Source organism: Syngnathus scovelli, chromosome 1, assembly GCF_024217435.2.
Source record: "Syngnathus scovelli strain Florida chromosome 1, RoL_Ssco_1.2, whole genome shotgun sequence".
NCBI classification, from domain to species: Eukaryota; Metazoa; Chordata; class Actinopteri; order Syngnathiformes; family Syngnathidae; genus Syngnathus; species Syngnathus scovelli.
Genome location: NC_090847.1, coordinates 19,368,104 through 19,388,898, shown reverse-complemented (window position 1 = coordinate 19,388,898; position 20,795 = coordinate 19,368,104). Strand labels below are relative to the sequence as shown.

Genomic DNA, 20,795 nt, shown 5'->3' with positions numbered 1-20,795 from the left:
TGAGATAGACTAATACAATGTATCATTTGTTATAATTTCTTTGTGATCAGATAGCATTGGTAAAAATCCAAGTTGAATAAGGTCGCTTTTCAGGCGCCAGTTTTATGAACGTAGTATAACACTGTTAACAATGTACTATGCCAATATGATTTGTAGATTTGGAATAATAATAATTGCTCGATTGAGTTTTTCCGTTTCCGAACGTGGTTATATTTCGAAAGACTTTAGCTTAGAATGCATAAGAGTGATTAGATGCAAATATTTGAAATTTCCGGTCCCAGCAAAAACAAAGGAACTTCAATTTAAAATGATCAATTATATTTACCCAACTAAAAAAAATTTGAAGGCGAAATTTAAAATGGATGGAGGGAACGGTGTTTTTTGTGAAAAGGAAACTGAAGATTTAGACCATCTTTTCTATGGTGTGAGTCTCCAAAGGTTTTGGCTTGACTTTTAACAACGGACTCTTTGTTACTCTTAGTATCTCATATTAAATATGGCTTTTTTCATCATGTTAAATTAGATTTTTTTATTAACATTATTATTTTACATATATACACGATATATACACAAACAAAACTAAACATCCTTCATTGGAAGAATGATCTGAAAACCTACATTTCCTTAAAATTTATTTACACCAAGAATGCTGTAAAACTGACTTTATTTATTGAAAAGGTTTTTCTGGAAGATGCTTGTTCTGGCTGTATACGTTAGATATAATACGGAGTTGCGCTGTAATGAATGTGTGTGCCTGCGTGTGCGTGAATATGTGTGCGCGTGTGTTTCCTGGTATCGTGTATGCTTTATTTTGTTTTTGTTTGTCTGTAGCTGCTGATATGTGCAAAGGGGTGTTATTTTATATAATGTGTTTGAATAATATTTTAATGTTATATAAATGTTAAATAATAAATGTTAAAAAAAAAAAGTTTTTCCGTTTCCGCCTCCAAGAATGCAACGTTCGATCATCTCGCGAGAAGTGAGTAGAGAGGTCAACGTGGCTTTCGGGCTGAAATGCAAATAAGGGAAAGAATCTGCTCACTTTTACAGATATATCACAAATTAATGACTGTGATCGAAAGTCATGCATGATCAGTCGGACATACCAAGTAAGCATACATTTCGAGAGACAGTGGCAGCTGTTCACAAACCTCTTTTTATTGCTTGCTTGTTTGTCAACAACTGAGCTGCCGTGAAGGAAAAGGTGCGTTCATTGGTTGTCATTCAGCAGCTTGTCAGCGACCATGGCGCAGAGCGTTTCCTCTGGTGAATTTTCGAGCTCTCTGACGAACTCCGCGGGGCTACCTCCGCCGAGGACTCGAATCTTCAAAATCATTGTCATCGGGGACTCGGGGGTTGGAAAGACGTGCCTGACCTACCGCTTCTGCGCCGGAAAGTTCCCCGAGAAAACCGAGGCCACGATCGGGGTGGACTTCAGGGAGAGGCTGGTGGATATTGACGGCGAGAAGCTCAAGGTGGGCATTGTACCTATCGTCATGCGTAACCGTGCTCCACAGTAGAAATCTGTTATCTGCCCAAAAGCGGGACGTACAGTACAATACTTTTAAGATGATTGCACGCCTACCATCCGCAGAGGTTTAAAAAAAACAAGAAACCTATTTTGAAACAATTAACCTAAAGCTTACAATTTTTTAAATGAAGGGAGTAAAACAAGTAAAAAAAAATCTATCAAAAATAAAATATTCAAGTAAAATGACCTGAAAAATCTACTAGGTACAGTAAAAAAGTATGTGTTTAATTGTTTTCCACCACTGTACAATGATGTCGTTCAATGATTTTATTTAAATTAAATTGCAACGCTCGCTTGTAAGATGTACTGTAGGCTCAAATGATCACAGGGAATTCATTGTGATTAACACTGCAGTTATGTTTTTCCTTTTCTTTGGAATTTTTGGCGATACTTGTTCCAAATGGCACCGCTTCAATGGACAGATCCAGCTGTGGGATACAGCAGGCCAGGAGCGCTTCAGGAAGTCTATGGTGCAACACTACTACCGCAATGTGCATGCTGTCGTCTTTGTCTATGATGTTACCAACGCTGCCAGCTTCCGCAGCCTCCCGGCCTGGATCGAGGAGTGTAAGCAGCACGCGCTAGGCACAGAAGTGCCGAGGATCCTCGTTGGAAACAAGTGCGACCTCCGAGACTCCGTCCAAGTCGGAACAGATGTGGCGCAACAGTTCGCTGACTCCCACTCTATGCCTTTGTTTGAGACCTCCGCTAAGAACCCAAACAGCCAGGGCGGCATGAGCTCTGACAATAGTGACCACGTTGAGGCTATTTTCATGACGGTGGCTCACAAGCTCAAGTCTCAGAAGCCTCTGGTGTTGAGCCAGCTTCCTGTGGGATCAGGAGGCAGCATCAACTTGAGCAGCAGCAGGGAGGATGGCACCGATGGGTCGCGGGGCTGGGCCTGCAGCAGCTGCTGATTTATGGAGGTACCAGACCAATGGTTCACGAGGATACACAAACTGATTTGCAGCTACAAAGAAACGACAGTTGTACATGCTTGTGCTTATATTCGTCAATGACTGTGAAGTATTGGCTGGGTCGCAGGCAGATTACTGTGTTGGAATGAAAATGAGATGGTGCACCTGTATGATCATAAATCACTTCATCTGTGGCGTGTGCTCTTTGCAAACAATAATTACTGTAGCTTTAATACAGAATTTGAAATTCACCTGGATTTGTTGCAACAATGTTTGAAATGTGAAATCTAAGCATGATAAAGTGTCAGCCGCATTTACTCAGTTTTTCTAACGATACAATACTTACTAAGTTCTTGAGAACTTACCACTAGATATTTGGCAATACGCTGCTCTAACAGTACGTGCTCACACATTCAAACGGTCAGTCACAACTGTGCAACCTACAACACGTGATTCTTGTGAACTGAGATTGAAGGACACACCTGCAAGAATGACATTAGTAAAAACACCTTTACAGTATTATTCACAGACTTTCGCTATTCGCGGGTCAGCCCAGTCCCTATCCCCTGCGTGTAGCGGGGATCCACTGTATAGGATTTCTGCATGTATGTGTCCAACTGATGTAGTATATGTATAGGGGTACAACCAACAATTAATCAATGAATCAGATTTTTTTCAAAATTAACATCCCGTTATTTAAAAACAAACATGACATTTCAAATTGACTGCAGTAAATGCACAATGAAACAAAGAAACATTCAGTCACCGGTTTGGAGACAAATCAGTAAAAAATGTTCCAGATTGTTTTCCAAAGTATAATCAAGTTTTATTTTGATTCCACTTAAAAATAACACTAGGCAGCACAATTTTTGTTGCGTTCGGTCTGACAGCCGTTTTCAACTAATGCAAAACACTTGTCTTTTCTTTATTGCGTCAAGTTTTTGAGCTATAGGATTAAATAAGTGTGTTTGTATATGTATAAACCATTAAGATGTAAACGACAAAAAAAATCAGCATAAAACACGCTATGCCCATGGTGACAGGGTTAAGAGAAAAGTCAGCGGTAATCCTCTTAATTTCTACTTTGCTAGCTTTCTGTTTGCATGTATTGATAATATTGACCTATTGGGAGCTGCACCTCTCTTACATATTGCGACCGCACAAACAAGTTGCCACATAGCTGAAGATGAGCCATAATAATAATATCCTGGCAAGTCTTACTACAGCTAATCTGTGGGAAATTGTTTTTATGTTGTGGGGGGAAAAACAGATAGAAATGGCTAACTCTGATTTTTGAATCATCTTGCCGATTTTAGTTTTAATCAGCATAAAATTCTAACCCAACATTTTTATTTATTTATTTTATTTATTGTTCCCCGGTGTAATCAATCTGCCATCTCGGAGGACACCCAACCGAAAACCAGAAAATATTTATTGTTGGGAAGATGACATTTTGTACAATTTGAAATAAAAAAAGGATCTTAATGATGAATTGATTGAGAATAATAATGGATTATTCGTTGATTACGAATTGATTGCACCTCTATACATGTACTTGATTGTTATATAAATCTCAACATGGTACATTTGGCAAAGGTAATTTAAATGTGAAATCTAATGGCTTGCATTGTAGTCAAGATGTAGTAGTCAAGGCGGCATATCTACAATATGTATATATTGTCATTCAACAAGGAATTCTGCAAAGTAGAGAGTTAACAAAGGGCAGCAATGGACAACCTCCAGTATTTAGTTTTTTTTCTTGGGATGTTGCTGTTTGGAAAAGGGTACCATTGTATTCCTGTTGTCACACATAACTCATAACATTCTTTCAGTTAATGAGTAGACTGGTGTGTGTGAAACAGTCCAACAAAGGTGCCAAACAGTGTATGTTAAGGACTAGTGACTGTGTGAATGAGGTGCTTCCACCTAAGGCTGCTATCCGGGTCTGGCGCTCACGTTACGCGCTAGTCATTTAGCTTCATACAGTCCTCATGCCGTCCATTTAAAATCCATCCATTTTCTATTTTTCTTTTTCATCCACGGGGGTCGTGGGCGAGCTGGAGCCTCTCCTAGCATCATCGGGCAGTAGGCAGGTTATGGTGCCAGCCAATCACAGGGCACACAGAGACAAACAACCACACCTAAGGGCAATTTGGAGTGCTCAATCAGCCTACCAAGCATGTTTTTGGGAAACCAGAGAAAACCCACGCGGGCATGGGGAGAACATGCAAACTCCACACAGGGAGGTGGAATCGGACCCGTACCCTCCTAAATATGAGGCGGACGTGCTAACCAGTGCTCCACCGAGCCGCTCAATTTAAAATACTAATTGAAAATGTATTCATGACAAACAAGATTGGGGTCTATGACCAAACTGCATTAGACAAAAAGTCGCGTAGGATCGAAGTGCGTAAACTTGAGATTTAACCTTGCAATAAACATTCTTAACATGTATTTAGTGTCATCTCCAAATAGCAGGTAAACAAAATGAAACTACCTTTATAGCAGAATTTATTAATTAAATGGTTTAGAAATTAAAAACTACTCACATTGTGACAACCTAGAGGCAGTAAAATGCAGTACTCTCATTCACTTACATTCAGACATCAGTTTATATATATTATGTAAGCAACTTATGTACAATAATTTTCAGAAGAAGGATGCTACTGGAGTGCTTCGTGCTTGCGATCTGATCTCTCAAGAAAACAAATTAAATGAATTGGCACAATCTTTTAAAATAGTGTCACATCTTTAAGTCGAGTATGATTGTATGACAGAGATTTGTCTTAGGTCAGTCTGCTATATGGAGGCAACTTGGAGGAAACTTCCTCTTCTATGGTGCCAGAGTCTGTTGTTTGAGCTGGAGAGTTGAAGAGCCTGTCGTCCCCTCCAGCTTCAAGCAGAAATACGTCAGACTCTCACAGCTGACAGCACGAGGGTTGTAAATGGTCAAATCTCAATTACTTGAAGACTTACCTTGCCAGGTACACACTAACTCAGTATCCCCAGGGTCACACTGTGGAACCAATGTTGCCTACAATACACACAATATAAATAAAGGAGTTGGTTTGTTTGCATATGTTGTTTTGACATTATTTCAGTTCAATTTATTAAAGTGCATACAATTACAAGGGCAAAATCTGTATGTGTGGAAAGTAAGGGATCTTAAAAAATTCTACAAACATTGGACAACCACTCATTTACATGTTACACATAAAAGCAATGGAACAAGCCAGTGTCTAGTATTTATTGTGGTCTTCATAAAGCAATAGGATTACAGATTAGAATTTAGGGGAGCCAATCGAGCATCTTCTAATTTTAGGATGATTCTTGTTCATCAAAAAGTCCAAAATGATCCATGGTTGTCATCTGTGATCCTCATCAGACATATCCATATGTCAGTAAAAATAAACCAGATACTCTTACCAGTATGTTCATCTTGCCTCTGATTATGTTGTCAAGCAGCTTGGACAGTTCAGAGTGCAGTTACGTTTACACAAAAATATTTGTGTAGAAATTATTAGTTGTGTACTTGATTCTAAGGTTCTACCGACCATGGCATAGCATTTGTTAATCTGATGGTAAATGTAATCACTAATGCGGACAATATTTGTTCCCACCAGTCCGGTCTGTGCGTCGTAGCAGCCACATCGGGGTAGACTACGGCAACCCACGTAAGCAATGAGAGACGATAGGACCACATTGAGGATGCAGCACAGCAGTATGGTGGCGTTGGCGGCCTTCACCATTCGATGGAGCACGAAAGTCTGTGTGAAAAAAACAAAGAGCAAGTATGCTTGTTGCACTCTTGTGTGATAACGATAACAGATTGGAAATTAGGGGTCGTTTTGTGGACGTGATTACCACTTTGAGACTGTCATGATGGTGGAAGACATCATTATCTTCCTCTCCATAAGTGAGCGTTAGACAAGAATAGCCCAATACAAAGAAAGAAGCCACACAAGAGAGGCATCCCACTGCCACCATCACACTCACCTGAAGAAAGCACAGTCAAGGAATCAAGTGCACAACTTGCCACTCATGTTTCAATTATAGGCCTGTGGCAATATTTAAAAAAAATCACCTATGAACATTTACTTTTGTCTATCACTTGAAACTGATGTTAAGGAAATTGATCAATACACAGAAACCGTGTACAGGAATACATACCAGTATTGGGTTTTTCCTTTGAGATGCAAACAGAGCCAAAACACCAGGACAAGCCATGATCTGAAAAGAATGTCAGGTCCATGAAGTCGATACATACTGGAAACTAGGGCAGGACTAAATTTAGCATCCCTAAAATGATTCCGGTCCTATTTGAAGGAAATAATTATTTTGGAACCATCGTAAGGTTTAAATCTGACTAAATGGCCGTGGCATGTGGAGTCCCTCACAGGTCAGTTCTTGCACCTTTTTAGTTCACCTTGTATCTGTTAACCAGGGTGAAATTCTTCAGAACATCAGAATTCATCCACACTTTTATAACTGGTAGACACGATTATTGTAATGGTCTTCTGACTGGGCTCCCACAGAAGAGCATCAAACAGCTGCAACTCATTCAGAACACTGCAACTGACGTTTGGCCCGGAAGAAAGAGATGAGAACAAATAAAACCAAAGTCAACATGGTGGCCAATAGATCGGCACGTCCACCGAACAATTCCAAAGTTGTGGGTCTAAATCAGGGATCTGGCCTTCCCATATGATGTTTGTAGGTTCTCACCTTGTGTGGGTTTCTCCCATGTTGCAAAATCATAGGGTCAAGACCGTAAATTGTCTGTAGCCAGCTTGGCTCGCGACCTATTCAGGGTGTGTCCCAGCTTTTGCCAAAAGTCAGCTGGGATAGACTCATGGAACCCATTGTGCTGTTAAATGTTGCAATTTTGCTATACTTTAAAAGATTTTTTCATTATTTCCGATGGTAATGTAGAAATAACTCTCTGCATGTTCTGAACTCCTGCTGTGGATGTAGGTCAATGTGAATGAAGCCAAGTTTCAATTCTTGTTTCAAACAGAAACATAGTAAAGCCAAGTCAACGGTGATGTGTCTCACCATTCCTCCCCATACTGGGGTCCTGGTTGTGCTCAGCGGGGTATCCTTGCGGAAAAAAGCATCCATAAAGCCGCAGATCACGCAGATAGCCGCACACGCCACTTGGAGGACACCGAGGAAGAGTACGCGCTTTTGGTTAAAAATGAAGTACCTGAAGCGGTCCATCTCCAGACGTCAACCTGCTCGATGGTCGAGCAAAGGACGGACGCCAAGGCTGACCCAAGCAAAAACGTAGCTTAGCATTCACGCTTCTAGCTGGCGGTAGAGAAACACAAATCGTGTCTTGGGGAAAAACTACATTGTTATCTTCAAGTGGCGTCAGAGCGGCAGCGGACTGGTTGTGAAGTTGCATTCGGTCTGAAGTGTAGAAAGTTTAATCATTAACCTGCCCCGTGCATGAAGCGACAGGTATGAGAGTACTTTTGCCCTGATTTTAGACTAGCAGGAATTTATGCATAACTCCCGTCACACATTAGGATCCTCATCTACATAAATATTTATGCCAATAAATAAAGTACGACAAATTATGCCACTTAACACGTATATAACTATATGGTATGAGAGTAACGAAGGCCTTCTTATCTACAGTTTTCACTATTATAGTACTGCAATGATCCACATTTACAACCTATATTTTAACATTTGTTCCATTGAATAATTTTATTTCATCCACTCAATGAATTTCAAACGATTAAGTAACAGTACTGTTTCTGTAATCAATCGGATTTCACATCTGTCTTCTCGGGGCCAGCCAGAGAATCAGCATATTTTTTGTCTTTTGACCGCCTGGTCAGAGGAGAAATTGCAACTTGGCCAAGCAAATCATATATGAAGCATTGTGCACACCTAAATACCTTTCCAAATCAGCATTACTGGTCAGTATTATTTTCACGTTATTAGGTATTGATGGGGGGGTTTCTATACCTGGGGTGTCATAGTGGTGCTATGAAGTGGCAAGTATACACTGATAGCCCAGATACCAAATGGAAGTCCACCAAATGGATAAATCAGAATGCATGTGTACACTGATTGTACTGTATTTAGTAAAATTTGATAGCAGATTAATTTGTATTTTAGCTGTGACAATCTTGTATCATACTAACAGCTCAATGAATGAAGACCATGTGTATTGTCCGTACGCGGCTGTAAGAATGTGACTCGACAATGAACTACTTCCAAAAATTAATATATTTGGATTGTAAATTGTTAGCCAAGGGAGCAAAATGACACAGTGTGTCAATACCCTAAATGTAAACATTAAAAATACTTTTGAGTGCATACTTAAAAATCTTGCCCCAATCTCAGAGGGCCATAGCGCAAAACAGTTTGCCTAGCATGTTCAGCATAGTAACCTTTTGTACTGTATTTATGGTACGATACATGGCTACAGGGAAGACAAAGTGAATCCCAAGCAGCAGGGTGTATTGTACTGTCCACAAGTTTAATGTGTAGCCTCAAGAGGCTGTGGGAAGTGCCTGTCCATGTTGGAACACATACAGCTCTTGCTTGTACCAGTCAGGGGCCTCTGGGCCATTCTTCCCAGTCGCCTCATGATCGTACCCATAGGCAACGGTCAGCTCTTCATCCTTCTGCACAGCTCTTATTGTTCGGACGCATTTGATCGACCCAAAACGGGGATGAACATACCTAGGGGGTGGGAACAAAACACTTTCAAGCTCAATCACACTATCAAATCTTTCAAGTAGTTTTGTACTTACACATCATATTTGCAGTTGGGGGTAAAGGAGTGGTTTGCCTTGTGACCAAGAGAGGCACAATAGCGCTCTGTCTGGTCAAATGGCTGAGGTACGTCAATCACAGTGTCCTCGTCCAGTGAGATTGTGTTGCCGTTCAACGTCCAGTCTCTATTGTCCACCTGAGGATTAGTGGAAAACAGGTTCAATGAGAATCCACACAGCAAGCAAAAGCATACAGGTTCCACACCTCTGAGTGTGTGATTCGTATTCCATTATAAAAGGCCATCACAGTATCTCTTTCAGCATCTGTCTTGGCAAACAGACCTTGTCCAGCTCCTTTAATCAAGGAGTCTGCCACAAACACCCTGAACACAAAAAAATCATAAATATGGATAAGTCCTGCAACTTTGCGTCCAAACGTTACATATATATACTATATAAAACTATCCTTCAGTACCTTTGGCTCTCGTAAGGATCTGGCAGCATAGCATGGGTAGCAATACAAGTGGATGTAGATTTGTCATATGTATATACAGCCCCTTGAAAAAGCAGAACCACATTTGAAATTGTATTGTGCTTTACAGACATTGAGATGACACAGAGGGGTGGCGGTGTAGCCATATTCCTCATTTCTGGATGGTGGTTTTTGGTTATTTACTGATTTCTCAAAAATAAATTTAAAAAAATTAAAATACAAGTTAAAATCATTTACCTGATTTAAAAAAAAAATTGTGATTGTTAGTGGAAAAAGGACCCTATAATTTAACAAGTTGCAATACGTTTCCCTGTAAAATACAGTGAAATACAGTGCAAAAAGGAAGTACATTGCTTACCACTACTCGGTGTGACCTCAAAAGATGGTCTTCCATTCTCAGTGAGGATCAGGGTGGCGAGCTGGGCCTGAATCAGTTCACCATCCACAAAACTTCCATGAAGAGCTGTGCGGCCATCGGGGTAGACGTACGCTAATGAATCACCAGTCAACTCTCCATCCTCGTTCACTTCCCCAAACACACAGCCTCCATCCTGAATGCAACGCGGTGCATACAAACATAAAAAATAAAACACTTTAAATTAAAAAAAATTAAAAATCAATTATGGACTTCCGCATGCACATACACACAATAAATCCATACATTTATGAATGAACAAGTTTCCTCATTTTTGTGAACATATTGATATAATGTAGGCCAAATGATTAAAACAAAATAGCTTTTTCACTCACACATGCACAAGTCAATACCCTGTTGCATTATGGGGAAAAAAAGCTACGTTGGTAGCATTTAGCTACAACTACGTACGTTCGAGTGTATTTGTGAGTACGTTTTAACGTTCTTGCCAGTCAAAACATTTTTACTTCACATTGGCAGCCCCATGCTTCTGTAGAATTATAGGCGGTAAGTCAGAGATGACTCACAGTGTAGTACGCCCAGCATTCCCCACAGCGGATGTTGTCTTTGTACTGGCCCTTAAACACCGGGCGACCCTCTATGTCAAACTCCTGAGCCGGCCCGTTGAGTTCACCATCCACATACGTGCCATGCATGACACCTCCGTCTTCATACGAATACACGCCCTGTCCCTGAAGAACATCATCCACGTAGAAGCCCTCCAAGGTACTGAGCAGATGAGGCAGAAAAATAGCAGAGCTCTCTCGATTAAATAACCTGAACACAATTAGTACATATTGAATCAATTTGATCCAGTACTTCGTTAAAGTGGCTTAGGACTGGGACCTTTACCAATTTTTTATTTAATCAAGTGATTTGTTTCTTTACTACTGGGGGACATTAAAGAATTAGAGAGCTAGACTACATGTTGCTATTACGATGAGTGAAAGGGAGATGTCTATTGGTTCATATGATTGACTACTCAAGGCTACTCAATTAAGGAAACAAAGGAAAACTTTGAATTCTAAATGTGACTTCACCACTTTTCCCCTTTGAATAGTATATGGAGGCTGTTATTTCAGTGTCCAAGGTACAAGCCTGAGGTGCTGTGAGAGAATACCACTTTGCGAACTTAAAAATGTCAAGTCAAAGTAATGAAACTCAACAATATCTTCAAATGAAAATACCTTCCATCGAAGAAAAAGAATTTGCCCTTCCCATTTTTCTCTCCGTGTATAAAGTGTCCTTCAAAGCGATCACTGGATGAGTAGGTCACTGTGCACTGTCCATGAGGTTGTTCATCTTCATCTAGCGGACCTAAACAGTAGTGAACTTGGTGAATAATTATAAAATATAAAATTTGTAAAGACTAAAGTTATGAAGCATAACTTAAGGACAGCACATCCCTAAACACATCACCTGCCATTCAATGTTTTCAATATTAATACTTTTTTTTTTTTTTTAGACAATAAACAATTTTGGTGATGGACTTACCTCATAGCATGTACAAACTTAGGTTTGAGACATATGTATTACCTTCTTCCCTTTACTACGCACCAATGGAGCGGTGCTACCAATTCTGGTGTATACTTGCTCTTCGATGACAATAAAGGCACGCTACTCTACTCTACTCTACTCTACTCTACTCTACTCTACTCTACTCTACTCTACTCTACTCTACTCTACTCTACTCTATTTCCCCTACAAGAACAACAGGGGGGGCTTGAACGATACATAAAATAAAATAATTTCTAATTATTTTAAAATATCAAATTCGAAATGCTGAAGGAGATTAATTGGGGCTACCGCTACACAAATATGTGACGGGGCTACAGACCCGTTAGCCCCGGTGTAGCGCTATCCCTGTCCCAGAGTGATCACCGAACATTTTGACCCGAACATGTGACAATCATCTCAGATTCCGCATGCTCATGCTGCAGTTTACGTTTTAGAGTCAGGCTGTTTCACGATTGTACATTATCTGTCGAATGTGCAGTTCGGGTTCACAATACGACCGACACCTTTAACAATTAAATTCCACATATACTGATGTAAAACCGATCGGAACAAGACATGCATTCCTGCACCACTGCCGAATAATACACGTTTGCATTTTCATGTTCTTTCCCCCTTTTCGGGGACACCGGAAGCTGCTGCGTGAGGATGGGAGAAGCCAGACCGCTTTCGTGCGCCTGCCAGACGGCTTTCTTTGTGAAATCGAGTCCCCGGTGCGTCAAGTTGCCGTGGGGGCCCACTAGCGAGCCGTCGTGCGGACATTCGAAAGAGATTTGCCACCAAGATCTCAGATATTCTTTAAATGCGGAGCATCTCTATTGTCTTACCTTCCACGGCCTCCTCCACGTTCTCATCTTCGCTGTCCATACTGCTGAGTGATGACCGTCAGAAATGAACACAGTTCCCACAGCTTCAGTGTCCGCCACGCGTGGGGAGTCACCAGGACACGGCAATTGCCGTCTGACAGCTATGGCCACTTTTCACACTGAAGCATCGAATTACGATCAGATCGAATTTGAGTTTCTCACGAGTTATCTGATGGACAACAAACAGAAAAAAACGAACCAGTATATACCCAAAATCTATATGGGGACATTTTTTTTTCTTTCCTAAATAGTCCTGAATCAGTCCTGAAATACAGCAAATTAGATTATATAATTATACTGGCATATCAATATCATTTATATAAATATGATGATTATTTTTTTCTTTTAGGATCAGTTTTTAAATCATTTAGTTTACAATGTTGACTATTAATTAATAGCGTCACCTTGTGGCCCCCCCATGACAATCAGCACACAATTCTTATGAAAGCATGAAAACAGAAGATCAGCACGAATCTGTTGACGTTTCTGCTTGATATGAAAGGGAAACGGACAGAATTTCCCATGTATGATTGCCCTTAGGATTTTTGCAACGCCCCTTGTCACAGTGGCTGCCGAAAGAACCATAAGAAACAAAAAAAAAGTATGGTCTTCCTGAGGACTAACACAAGAACGTTCTTCCGAAGAAGACGTCTGTATTTTGTAAATTGAAAAAGCACCTGCCCTTCACGTGTCGCTGCCTGCCGGCATGATTTGTCTGTTAACAAAAACAGTCATGAAATCACGAAAAGGTTGCCTCTTACATTTTAATTAATGTGATGGTCATCGCACTGGCTAGGGCCGCCCCTGGCGAAACAGTACTGTAAGCCGAATAAAGTTTACTTCCTTCATGTAGCAAGCTTATGACAGTATCGCAAATAAAATGTGAATTGACGAATTTAAATGAACAAGGCGGCTTCAGAGTGGTCATACGAAACTAAATGGTGGCTTTACTGTTTTTCCGGTCCAGTCGCGGTGATCAAGGATCATCGGTCAAAGTTTTAGTTTGGTCCATGTTGTAACTTCCGGTCCCCCTCCCCGGCGCACTGAGCAGAATGGTCCTGCTGTCAACGGGTTGCGCAGTTCCCAGTTACCCAATAGCTGAAGAAGAGTAGACAAGCACTCATGGCCTGCTCCTCCACATTTACCTTGGTGTCCGTTCTGCTGCTGATGGCAGCGGGGCAGCTGTGTCTTGCGGTCCATCCACTACTCGTGTTCCTGATCGATGGTTTTCGTTACGACTACCTGGACGACCTGAACTCACTACCTGGCTTTAAGGGGCTTGTGTCCAGAGGGGTGAAAGTAGACGCCATGAAGCCGGACTTCCCGAGTTTATCCTACCCGAACTACTACTCATTAATGACAGGTAATTCTGATCAATCACCAAATGTCGCATATTTGATTATTGTATATTTATTATATTATATTTTGAATGCGGATTTAAATATTGTTCTTTTCTTTTCTAGCTCATGTTTTTCATGTTTTTAAGTTTGATCTATTAAAGATTGCACAGTACAGATTTTACCATGCGATATATTACAATATTTCATATTACATATTATTATCATCAATATTACTCCATAAGATGATACAGCATATTTGGAATTAGCACAAAAACATTTAGAAAAGTTTACTTGTATGTCTTCTGATTAAAAAAAATAAACCCCCCCCCCAAAAAAAAAAAGTGTCGTAAGCATGCCAAATATTCTTTAAAATACAATTGTAGTACAATATTTAGAAATGAGCGAAGGGAGCAGGAGTTGGCTTCTTGGTGCCATCTCCTGGCAGATTTTCTCACTTTAGTTTATTTCTACCAGTATATCCTCACGACCCAGCTGTCAACTAAACTGTATTTATAGAACTCTTTAAAAAGACCATCGCTGCGGCATACAAAGTGCCGTACAGCAAAAACAACTTATTCGCTGACAAATATAGACTCCTAGCTGTAGAAACGTTCACACTTGGCCAATTATTATGTCAATAAAATCAAATACAACATACGTAGAAATATCCCCTTGACTACAGACAGAACTGAGCTGTGGCCAGGGTGCTGCCCTAAAATATTTTGTTTGTTTCAATTTTCATCACTTAAGTGTAAGTGTAATTAAGCAAGGTCACAGTGTAGGTGTCTATTGATTTTTCCCCCCTTAACCCTTTGAAAAACATTAGGTCCTGTTCATTTTTTGTTTTTAATTTAATCTAATAAATTTGTAACTTTATACATCTATGTTACACATACTTAGTAGCTTCAAATGATGTAAAGAATGCAAAAAGCATTCAAATATGCTTAGCACGTTCGCCTCACAGTTCATAGGTGCAGGGTTTAATTTCAGCTTCAACCTCCCTGTGTGGTGTTTGCATGTTCTCCCCATGCCTGCATGGGTTTCCTCTGGGTACTCCGGTTTCCTCCCACAATCCAAAAACATGCATGGTAGGCCGAGTGACCACTCCAAATTGTCTGTAAGCGTGAGTGTGAAATGTTGTCCGTCTGTGTATGCCTTGCGATTGGCTGGCAACGAGTTCAGGATGTACCCAGCTTACTCCCCGGAGTCAGCCTACACCTGCGACCTTTGTGAAGAAAACCGGTTCAGAAATTCGATGGATATTTGATCTGTTAACGGAATAATCAATAGAATAATCAATTCTGAAAATATTCAATAGTAACAGGCTGACAGCTCTACACAGGTTCAAACAAAAAATCGATACATAGGTTAAATTATGTCATTTCTGCTAGTATCTACTGGAACCGCAATTTATTTTACAAGTGTTATAGGTCACTCGCATAGATAGATAAACAAAGGTACTTTATTTGTTCTTTTTTGTCTGGAACAATCAAATGAATATTTCCCACATGTTCCCCCAACGCTTGTGTGGGTTTCCTCTTATAGGTCTGGCTCATCTTCCTACCACATTCCAACATGTGCAAATAAACCAAAGTATTGATGCGTTTTGAGTTGGACAAAAATAAGATATTGAAGTTACAGTTATTATAAAATGCTTCGCTTCAGCGCCTGACATGTTATTGTTTAATGGCCGTTGGTGTAAATAATCTATAGAGAATGTCAGTCTTGTTTGTTATGTGTGGTGTAATGATTGACATTATATAATGTATCATTAAAGTTACTGCTCTTTAGCCTCATTGAACCACTTATCTTGATTGATCTTGAGTGCCCAGAATGATATCGGTATGAATGTGAGGATGAATGCACCATGCATTGAGTAATAATATAAAAAGTACCAATGTGACATTCATGGATAACATAGGCTGTAAATAATCCTGCAGGCAACTTAGCTGTACATTTCCATCATGCACTGGTACTAGAATTAGACTTTTTTTTTTTTAATGAATCAAGTAAATAGCTTAAGATATTTTGTTGGAAAGTTGTAGGCTTAGTAGTATGTGCTAAGATTAAGCTGAATGAAGGTAAATTAATGCATCTTTTGGTTTCTGTAAACTATGTAACTGACTGGTGACCAGTTCAGGGTGCGCATCAACTCTCGCCTATAGTCAGGTACGATCGGCTCCAGCTCCCTCGCGGTCCTCGTTGAACAGAAAATTGATGGATAGATGATTTTTGTATACTCAGAGGTGGCATGCTGTAGCTGGTCAAAATGCCGGAGCCCCCCTCCCCCATTCCCGAGTTTAAAATGTCTACGTATAGCAGTTCACCACGTTTGGAAGCTCTAAAACAACAATCTGTCCAGGCCAATAGCATACAAGCTGTCAAGCCTATTCCATTGTTGATCTGCTGATGTATGTGTTTTTTCTGTTCAAACAATCAACTGACTGGACTCACACACAGGCACAAATAGAGAAGCAGTTTCTCTTGCCGTCTTTTGGATTGCTGAGAATTTCAATTTGAATGTAGTTTTTAATAAATCTGGCTGTCTACCCCAAAACATATATGCTGTATTATTAACGATGTAAAATAAGTCTGAAGTGACTGTTATGCACTTCGTAAGTAATGAAAATGGAAATTATTATTATTATTATTATTATTATTATTATTATTATTATACATTTATTCTTTTATTTTATTTCCGTATGCGGCCCTTGGAAGAAAAGTTTGGGACACACCTGGTCTTGCTTCACACCCACCTGTTTTATGACTTGATTGGTTGGCTAATGTTTGCATAGCGGATTTCTCAGGTTACTCAATGTGCCACCCACAATCCAAAAATATCATTGTGAAGTTTCTGAATTGTCCATAGGTGTGAATGAATGATTCATTGTCTTTTTCTGCTTTTCTTGCATTCATTCATATCTCTCTCGGTCGTCCTCAGACGAGCTTCCGTGCCTCTACTTAAAAACATTCCTACCTACGAACGCGATCACGGAACAAATTAAGTTTGTAAGTAGAGGTTTTACCGTACCCATCTCTCAGACAGTTAGCTGGGATAGACTCCAGCTCACCTTCAACCTAATGAGGACAAATGCTCTAGAAAATGGCTGATGTTGGATGATGAATATTATTTCTTTTTCACAGGCCGTCACTGTGATGTCCATCAGATGACTGGAAACTACATGTGGGATGAATCCTCTGGAAAGGAGTTTCTGATCGGGGTCAATTCCGACAGCAGGTTGCCTTTATGGTGGAATGGATCAGAGCCACTATGGGTCACTTTGCAGAAGCTTGGAAAGAAAGTTTTTATGTACTACTGGCCAGGTACTTACACACAATTTCACCCTGACGAACATGCTCTTATGCATTTTAAATTAAAAGAGAAATGTAATTGTTTAATACTCAATGTATTAAATGAGTCAGACTATAGAGCAGGGGTGTCAAACTCTTTTTTTTTTCACGGGACAAATTGTAGTCATAGCTTCTTTTGGAGGGCAAAGTGAACAAAGTGAGGCTATCATTGTTAAAATCACCCAGTACAGTGCTGTGTCTTTGCAATCATTTCTTTCTTGAACTCAGATTCATAACTCAGATACAAATTAACAGTGCTGACCAGGAAGCAGCAGAATCTGCCATGTTGAACAATAAATGCTGTAACTATAAATAAACGTCTCACATTTGTCCTTGTGTGTCTGTAGGCTGTGAGGTTGAGATTCTGGGAGTTCGCCCAACATTCTGTGAAGAGTACGTCTACAATCCATCAATGGCAAACCTAACGGATTCAATTGAACGTTCTCTCAACCTACTCAAGTAAGAATGACATGTCCGTAAAACCCAACCGTCTGCGACAAATGATCTGCAACTACCGAATATATGCACATTACTTTCACACATTGATTGTTTAGTGCGAACTAAATACGTACAGTTATTGTTTTGTGGTTTTTACTAGTGATGGGAAAATGAAGCTTCATGAACCAGTTGTATTCTTTGGCTCCTCGAGATGGCAATGTTGGTTTAAAGTGAGGGTTTTAAGAAATGGCAAGTCGGTGGGCTTTCAGCTCTTCGGTGAACAGATAGTGCCATCTCGAGGTGTAAGTAAACGCAACAACGGGTTCATGAATCATCCTGAAGCTTCATTTGCCCATCATTAGTTTTTACAAGTCGTGTTTAAAAGTCTGTGTGAATGTGTAGGTCAGGTGATGCAAACATGGCAGCAATATATTATGAGAAAATCGACGTAGAGGGACACCACTTTGGTCCAGACTCCCCTCAGATCAAAATAGCACTGCAACAACTGGACACTGCAATGCAGATGCTGAACTCCAAAATTAAGGTTAGTAAGCTGTAAATATTGTTACAAATACTGGTTTACCTTTCTTTTCCTATAATTACTTGTCATTCACATCTTCTATACTGGTATTTTTTCAGGAGAAGGACATGCTGGATCAGGTCAATGTTGTGATGTTTTCAGACCACGGCATGACAAAAATTGAATGGATGGACAAGGTGATTGAGTTGGACAAGTATATCAACATGTCAGATGTTGTCAAGATGATGGACAAAGGACCAGTTGTCAGTTTGTGGATCCAAGGAGACAAGTTCCAACAGGTGAGACCAGAATTGGACGCATGCAGATGTGTGCCATTGTTTGCGCCACATGTGTTTGTTGCAGGTGCATGCAGCTTTGTCCAAATTGCCAAACATGCGTGCTTATGCCAGAGAGGATATCCCTGACAGCTTCCATTATAAAGGAGGAAAGTTTGTTGCCCCTCTGACACTGGTGGCTGATCCTGGCTGGTTCATCGTTCAGGTACATCAACAGTCTTGATGTACTTTGTTTATTATAGTCAAACTAGACAAACCTATATCCGCACAAATATTATCAACTGTATATGTGAAATTATCATATAGTGGTTATGTTTTGTCCAGATATTATATAATGTATGTTTGTGAATGTGTTCTTCCCAGAATAAGGATAAGCTCCCATACTGGAAAAATGACACCAGTGGGGAGACCTCGGCATGGCAAAATGGCTGGCATGGTTACGACAATGATTTTAAAGACATGGGCGGCTTTTTCTTGGCAGCAGGACCGGGTATTGACAATAAGTTGTGTTTGAACTGTTTAAGTCTCATTTTGCTTCTGATTTGTAAGGCAAAAAACAGCCTGACAAAAGTAGTGGCCTTACATTACTGTTTAAAGTTGAACCTCGAAGCTGGATGGGATGGAACGTGATCCATTCTAGGATAGATACACAACAGAACATAATATAAATGTATCTGTTCCTCAAAAACGTGTACGAAAATTCCAGGCGAGGTTTTGCACTACATGGTAACCAACCACATGACCGCACGCTTAATGTAAACAAGCTTACGTTCCTCAATGTCATGAAACTGCAATCGTTCTTCAAAATTCATGTAGTAGATAGTAGATATCTACTTATGTCCCTTGCGCCCTGCTCTTTTTTCCACTGCCTCTGTAAGCTACAGTGGCCAACAGGGGCAAACGCCCTGCAAATGTGGCAAACGCAGGAAAAGAAAAAGAAGCAAACAAAAGTACAAACTAAAAAAAACACAGGAAACAATTGCAAAAAAAAAACCACGGCAAGTAAGAAATGCTGCAAGCAAGCGGCCAATCGCTGCAAACACAGGAATGATACAAACAAAAAAAATAAAATATTGATGCAAAACAAATTGCCACAAACTTTCAAATTAAATTTTCCATTATACAAGTCAGGTGATAAGCAATGAATAATGGGCTGTTTGTGATCTATTTGGTACTAAGTTAATGAGTTCCTTTAGTAAAAGGTACATTTTTGACTAAAGATAACTGACAATGTTCCAGACATCATAAACATAAGTGTACTGCACAGTCTTAACCTTACAGGGAGTCTTAAAAGTAACATTTCAACAGTCTTTATTGTCGTACAAATGTAAAAATGAGTTAACTGCTCTCAAAATAAGATATTGTCCTCTTCCTTTCATGTAGACTTCAAGCAGAATTTCAGAGCTCTTCCTATCCGATCTGTGGACGTCTATAACGTATTATGTCGGACATTGGGAGTGGAACCTTTGCCAAATAATGGGTCCTGGTCCCGGGTTAAGAATCTCCTCAACAATTCTGGTGGTCTGCACTTGCCCACAACCCAGTGGATCTGCTGGTTAGCTTTATTAGAAACCCTGCTGGCACTGCGGCATTATTTTTAAAGTGTACAGGCAAAAGAAATGTAACAACCTATACAGTTTTGCTTGAAACCACCAAGAGCTGGCACATCAATTACGAATCTTGAATAGTGTTTTGGAATTTCTACTGGGATTAGGTTTTAATTGAAGTAACTCCAAACATTCTTAATTATGAGTGTGATTTAGAAGGACAAAAAGCCCAGATATGAAAGTAAAATAGAATACAGATAACACTGATAGTATGAATAGATAGATAGAATGACTACATATTGTTTTTTTAAATTCCAAGTTAATGTCTTTTCAGAGTCCTTTTAAGAACCCTGAGATTTTTTGACTGAAGTGAGTACATGTTGTCCAGGAAAAATGCAACTATACTGTGCTATAAATATTTTGATATTCAATGCAAATTTCTTTAACTTTCTTTATTGTTCTATAAATAAATTTTCTTTGATTTGAAACATAATTCTGTGTTGATATTGTTAGCATTTTATTCCATAACACTATATGTGTTCATGGAAAACAATGATTAATCATTGTAAGCCAATATACTGTTATTCCATTTGAACACTATCAAAAAACCTTTTAAACAATTCATGAGTCCGTAACCTTGTTGTGGTGGAGGGGTTTGCATGGTTCAATGATCCTAGGAGCTAGGAGTCGTCTGGGATTTTATGCCCCTGCAAAGGTCACCCATGTAGAAAAAAAGGCTCTAGGTGAGGACCCAGAAAATGGACGGGTCAAATGTGCAGTGGGCTTGGTGGGTGGAAGCCAAAGGGAGGAACCTTGGTGGTTCAGTCCCCTG

The 20,795-nt window shown here is 39.9% G+C and overlaps 4 protein-coding genes across 8 annotated transcripts; 2 read left to right on the top strand and 2 right to left on the bottom strand.

Moving 5' to 3' along the window:
- The first annotated feature begins 951 nt into the window (after nt 1-951).
- Nucleotides 952-5,525, top strand: rab33ba (RAB33B, member RAS oncogene family a). 2 transcript variants are annotated; one of them, XM_049754604.2, is made up of 3 exons: nt 952-1,109; nt 1,232-1,475; nt 1,954-5,525. In XM_049754604.2, the coding sequence occupies exons 2-3, from the start codon at nt 1,245-1,247 to the stop codon at nt 2,446-2,448; spliced, it is 726 nt and encodes a 241-aa protein (XP_049610561.1). In that variant the 5' UTR covers nt 952-1,109; nt 1,232-1,244; the 3' UTR covers nt 2,449-5,525. The 2 variants fall into 2 exon arrangements, with proteins under 2 accessions (XP_049610561.1, XP_049610566.1); XM_049754609.1 differs by having other exon boundaries at nt 954-1,109; nt 1,229-1,475.
- Nucleotides 4,943-8,770, bottom strand: zgc:113425 (uncharacterized protein LOC541425 homolog). 3 transcript variants are annotated; one of them, XM_049754601.2, is made up of 7 exons: nt 7,655-8,770; nt 7,504-7,548; nt 6,619-6,678; nt 6,313-6,444; nt 6,069-6,215; nt 5,425-5,482; nt 4,943-5,341 (listed from the first exon to the last, which is right to left on the bottom strand). In XM_049754601.2, exons 1-7 carry the CDS (start codon nt 7,853-7,855, stop codon nt 5,235-5,237), a joined length of 750 nt encoding a protein of 249 aa, XP_049610558.1. In that variant the 5' UTR covers nt 7,856-8,770; the 3' UTR covers nt 4,943-5,234. The 3 variants fall into 3 exon arrangements, with proteins under 3 accessions (XP_049610558.1, XP_049610560.1, XP_049610559.1); XM_049754603.2 differs by lacking the exon at nt 6,313-6,444; XM_049754602.2 differs by lacking the exon at nt 7,504-7,548.
- A 153-nt stretch (nt 8,771-8,923) lies between these two features.
- On the bottom strand, nt 8,924-13,558 carry setd7 (SET domain containing 7, histone lysine methyltransferase). The gene is made up of 9 exons (XM_049754555.1): nt 13,423-13,558; nt 12,433-12,640; nt 11,278-11,407; nt 10,618-10,819; nt 10,034-10,226; nt 9,658-9,739; nt 9,448-9,565; nt 9,222-9,379; nt 8,924-9,150 (listed from the first exon to the last, which is right to left on the bottom strand). The coding sequence occupies exons 2-9, from the start codon at nt 12,470-12,472 to the stop codon at nt 8,958-8,960; spliced, it is 1,116 nt and encodes a 371-aa protein (XP_049610512.1). The 5' UTR covers nt 12,473-12,640; nt 13,423-13,558; the 3' UTR covers nt 8,924-8,957.
- Nucleotides 13,559-13,593: 35 nt separating this feature from the next.
- Nucleotides 13,594-20,456, top strand: enpp6 (ectonucleotide pyrophosphatase/phosphodiesterase 6). 2 transcript variants are annotated; one of them, XM_049754536.1, is made up of 8 exons: nt 13,594-13,834; nt 16,956-17,135; nt 17,510-17,621; nt 18,003-18,144; nt 18,240-18,419; nt 18,484-18,621; nt 18,780-18,906; nt 19,800-20,456. In XM_049754536.1, exons 1-8 carry the CDS (start codon nt 13,594-13,596, stop codon nt 20,015-20,017), a joined length of 1,338 nt encoding a protein of 445 aa, XP_049610493.1. In that variant the 3' UTR covers nt 20,018-20,456. The 2 variants fall into 2 exon arrangements, with proteins under 2 accessions (XP_049610493.1, XP_049610500.1); XM_049754543.2 differs by lacking the exon at nt 13,594-13,834 and adding an exon at nt 16,675-16,820.
- The last annotated feature ends 339 nt before the right edge of the window (nt 20,457-20,795 follow it).

Excerpts from the sequence above, each read along its gene's own strand:
- enpp6 (XM_049754536.1), top strand. The coding sequence starts at position 13,594 with ATGGCCTGCTCCTCCACATTTACCTTGGTGTCCGTTCTGCTGCTGATG. Across the intron at positions 17,622-18,002 it reads CGTTCTCTCAACCTACTCAA|GTCAGGTGATGCAAACATGG; the intron begins GTAAGAATGACA and ends GTGAATGTGTAG. Across the intron at positions 18,622-18,779 it reads CTGGCTGGTTCATCGTTCAG|AATAAGGATAAGCTCCCATA; the intron begins GTACATCAACAG and ends TGTTCTTCCCAG.
- setd7 (XM_049754555.1), bottom strand. The coding sequence starts at position 12,472 with ATGGACAGCGAAGATGAGAACGTGGAGGAGGCCGTGGAAG. Across the intron at positions 10,820-11,277 it reads TTCTTTTTCTTCGATGGAAG|TACCTTGGAGGGCTTCTACG; the intron begins GTATTTTCATTT and ends TCATCTGCTCAG. Across the intron at positions 9,380-9,447 it reads TACGAATCACACACTCAGAG|GTGGACAATAGAGACTGGAC; the intron begins GTGTGGAACCTG and ends ACTAATCCTCAG.
- rab33ba (XM_049754604.2), top strand. The coding sequence starts at position 1,245 with ATGGCGCAGAGCGTTTCCTCTGGTGAATTTTCGAGCTCTCTGACGAAC. Across the intron at positions 1,476-1,953 it reads TTGACGGCGAGAAGCTCAAG|ATCCAGCTGTGGGATACAGC; the intron begins GTGGGCATTGTA and ends TTCAATGGACAG.
- zgc:113425 (XM_049754601.2), bottom strand. The coding sequence starts at position 7,855 with ATGCAACTTCACAACCAGTCCGCTGCCGCTCTGACGCCACTTGAAGAT. Across the intron at positions 5,483-6,068 it reads ACGACGCACAGACCGGACTG|GCAACATTGGTTCCACAGTG; the intron begins GTGGGAACAAAT and ends TGTGTATTGTAG. Across the intron at positions 5,342-5,424 it reads GTTAGTGTGTACCTGGCAAG|CTGGAGGGGACGACAGGCTC; the intron begins GTAAGTCTTCAA and ends TTCTGCTTGAAG.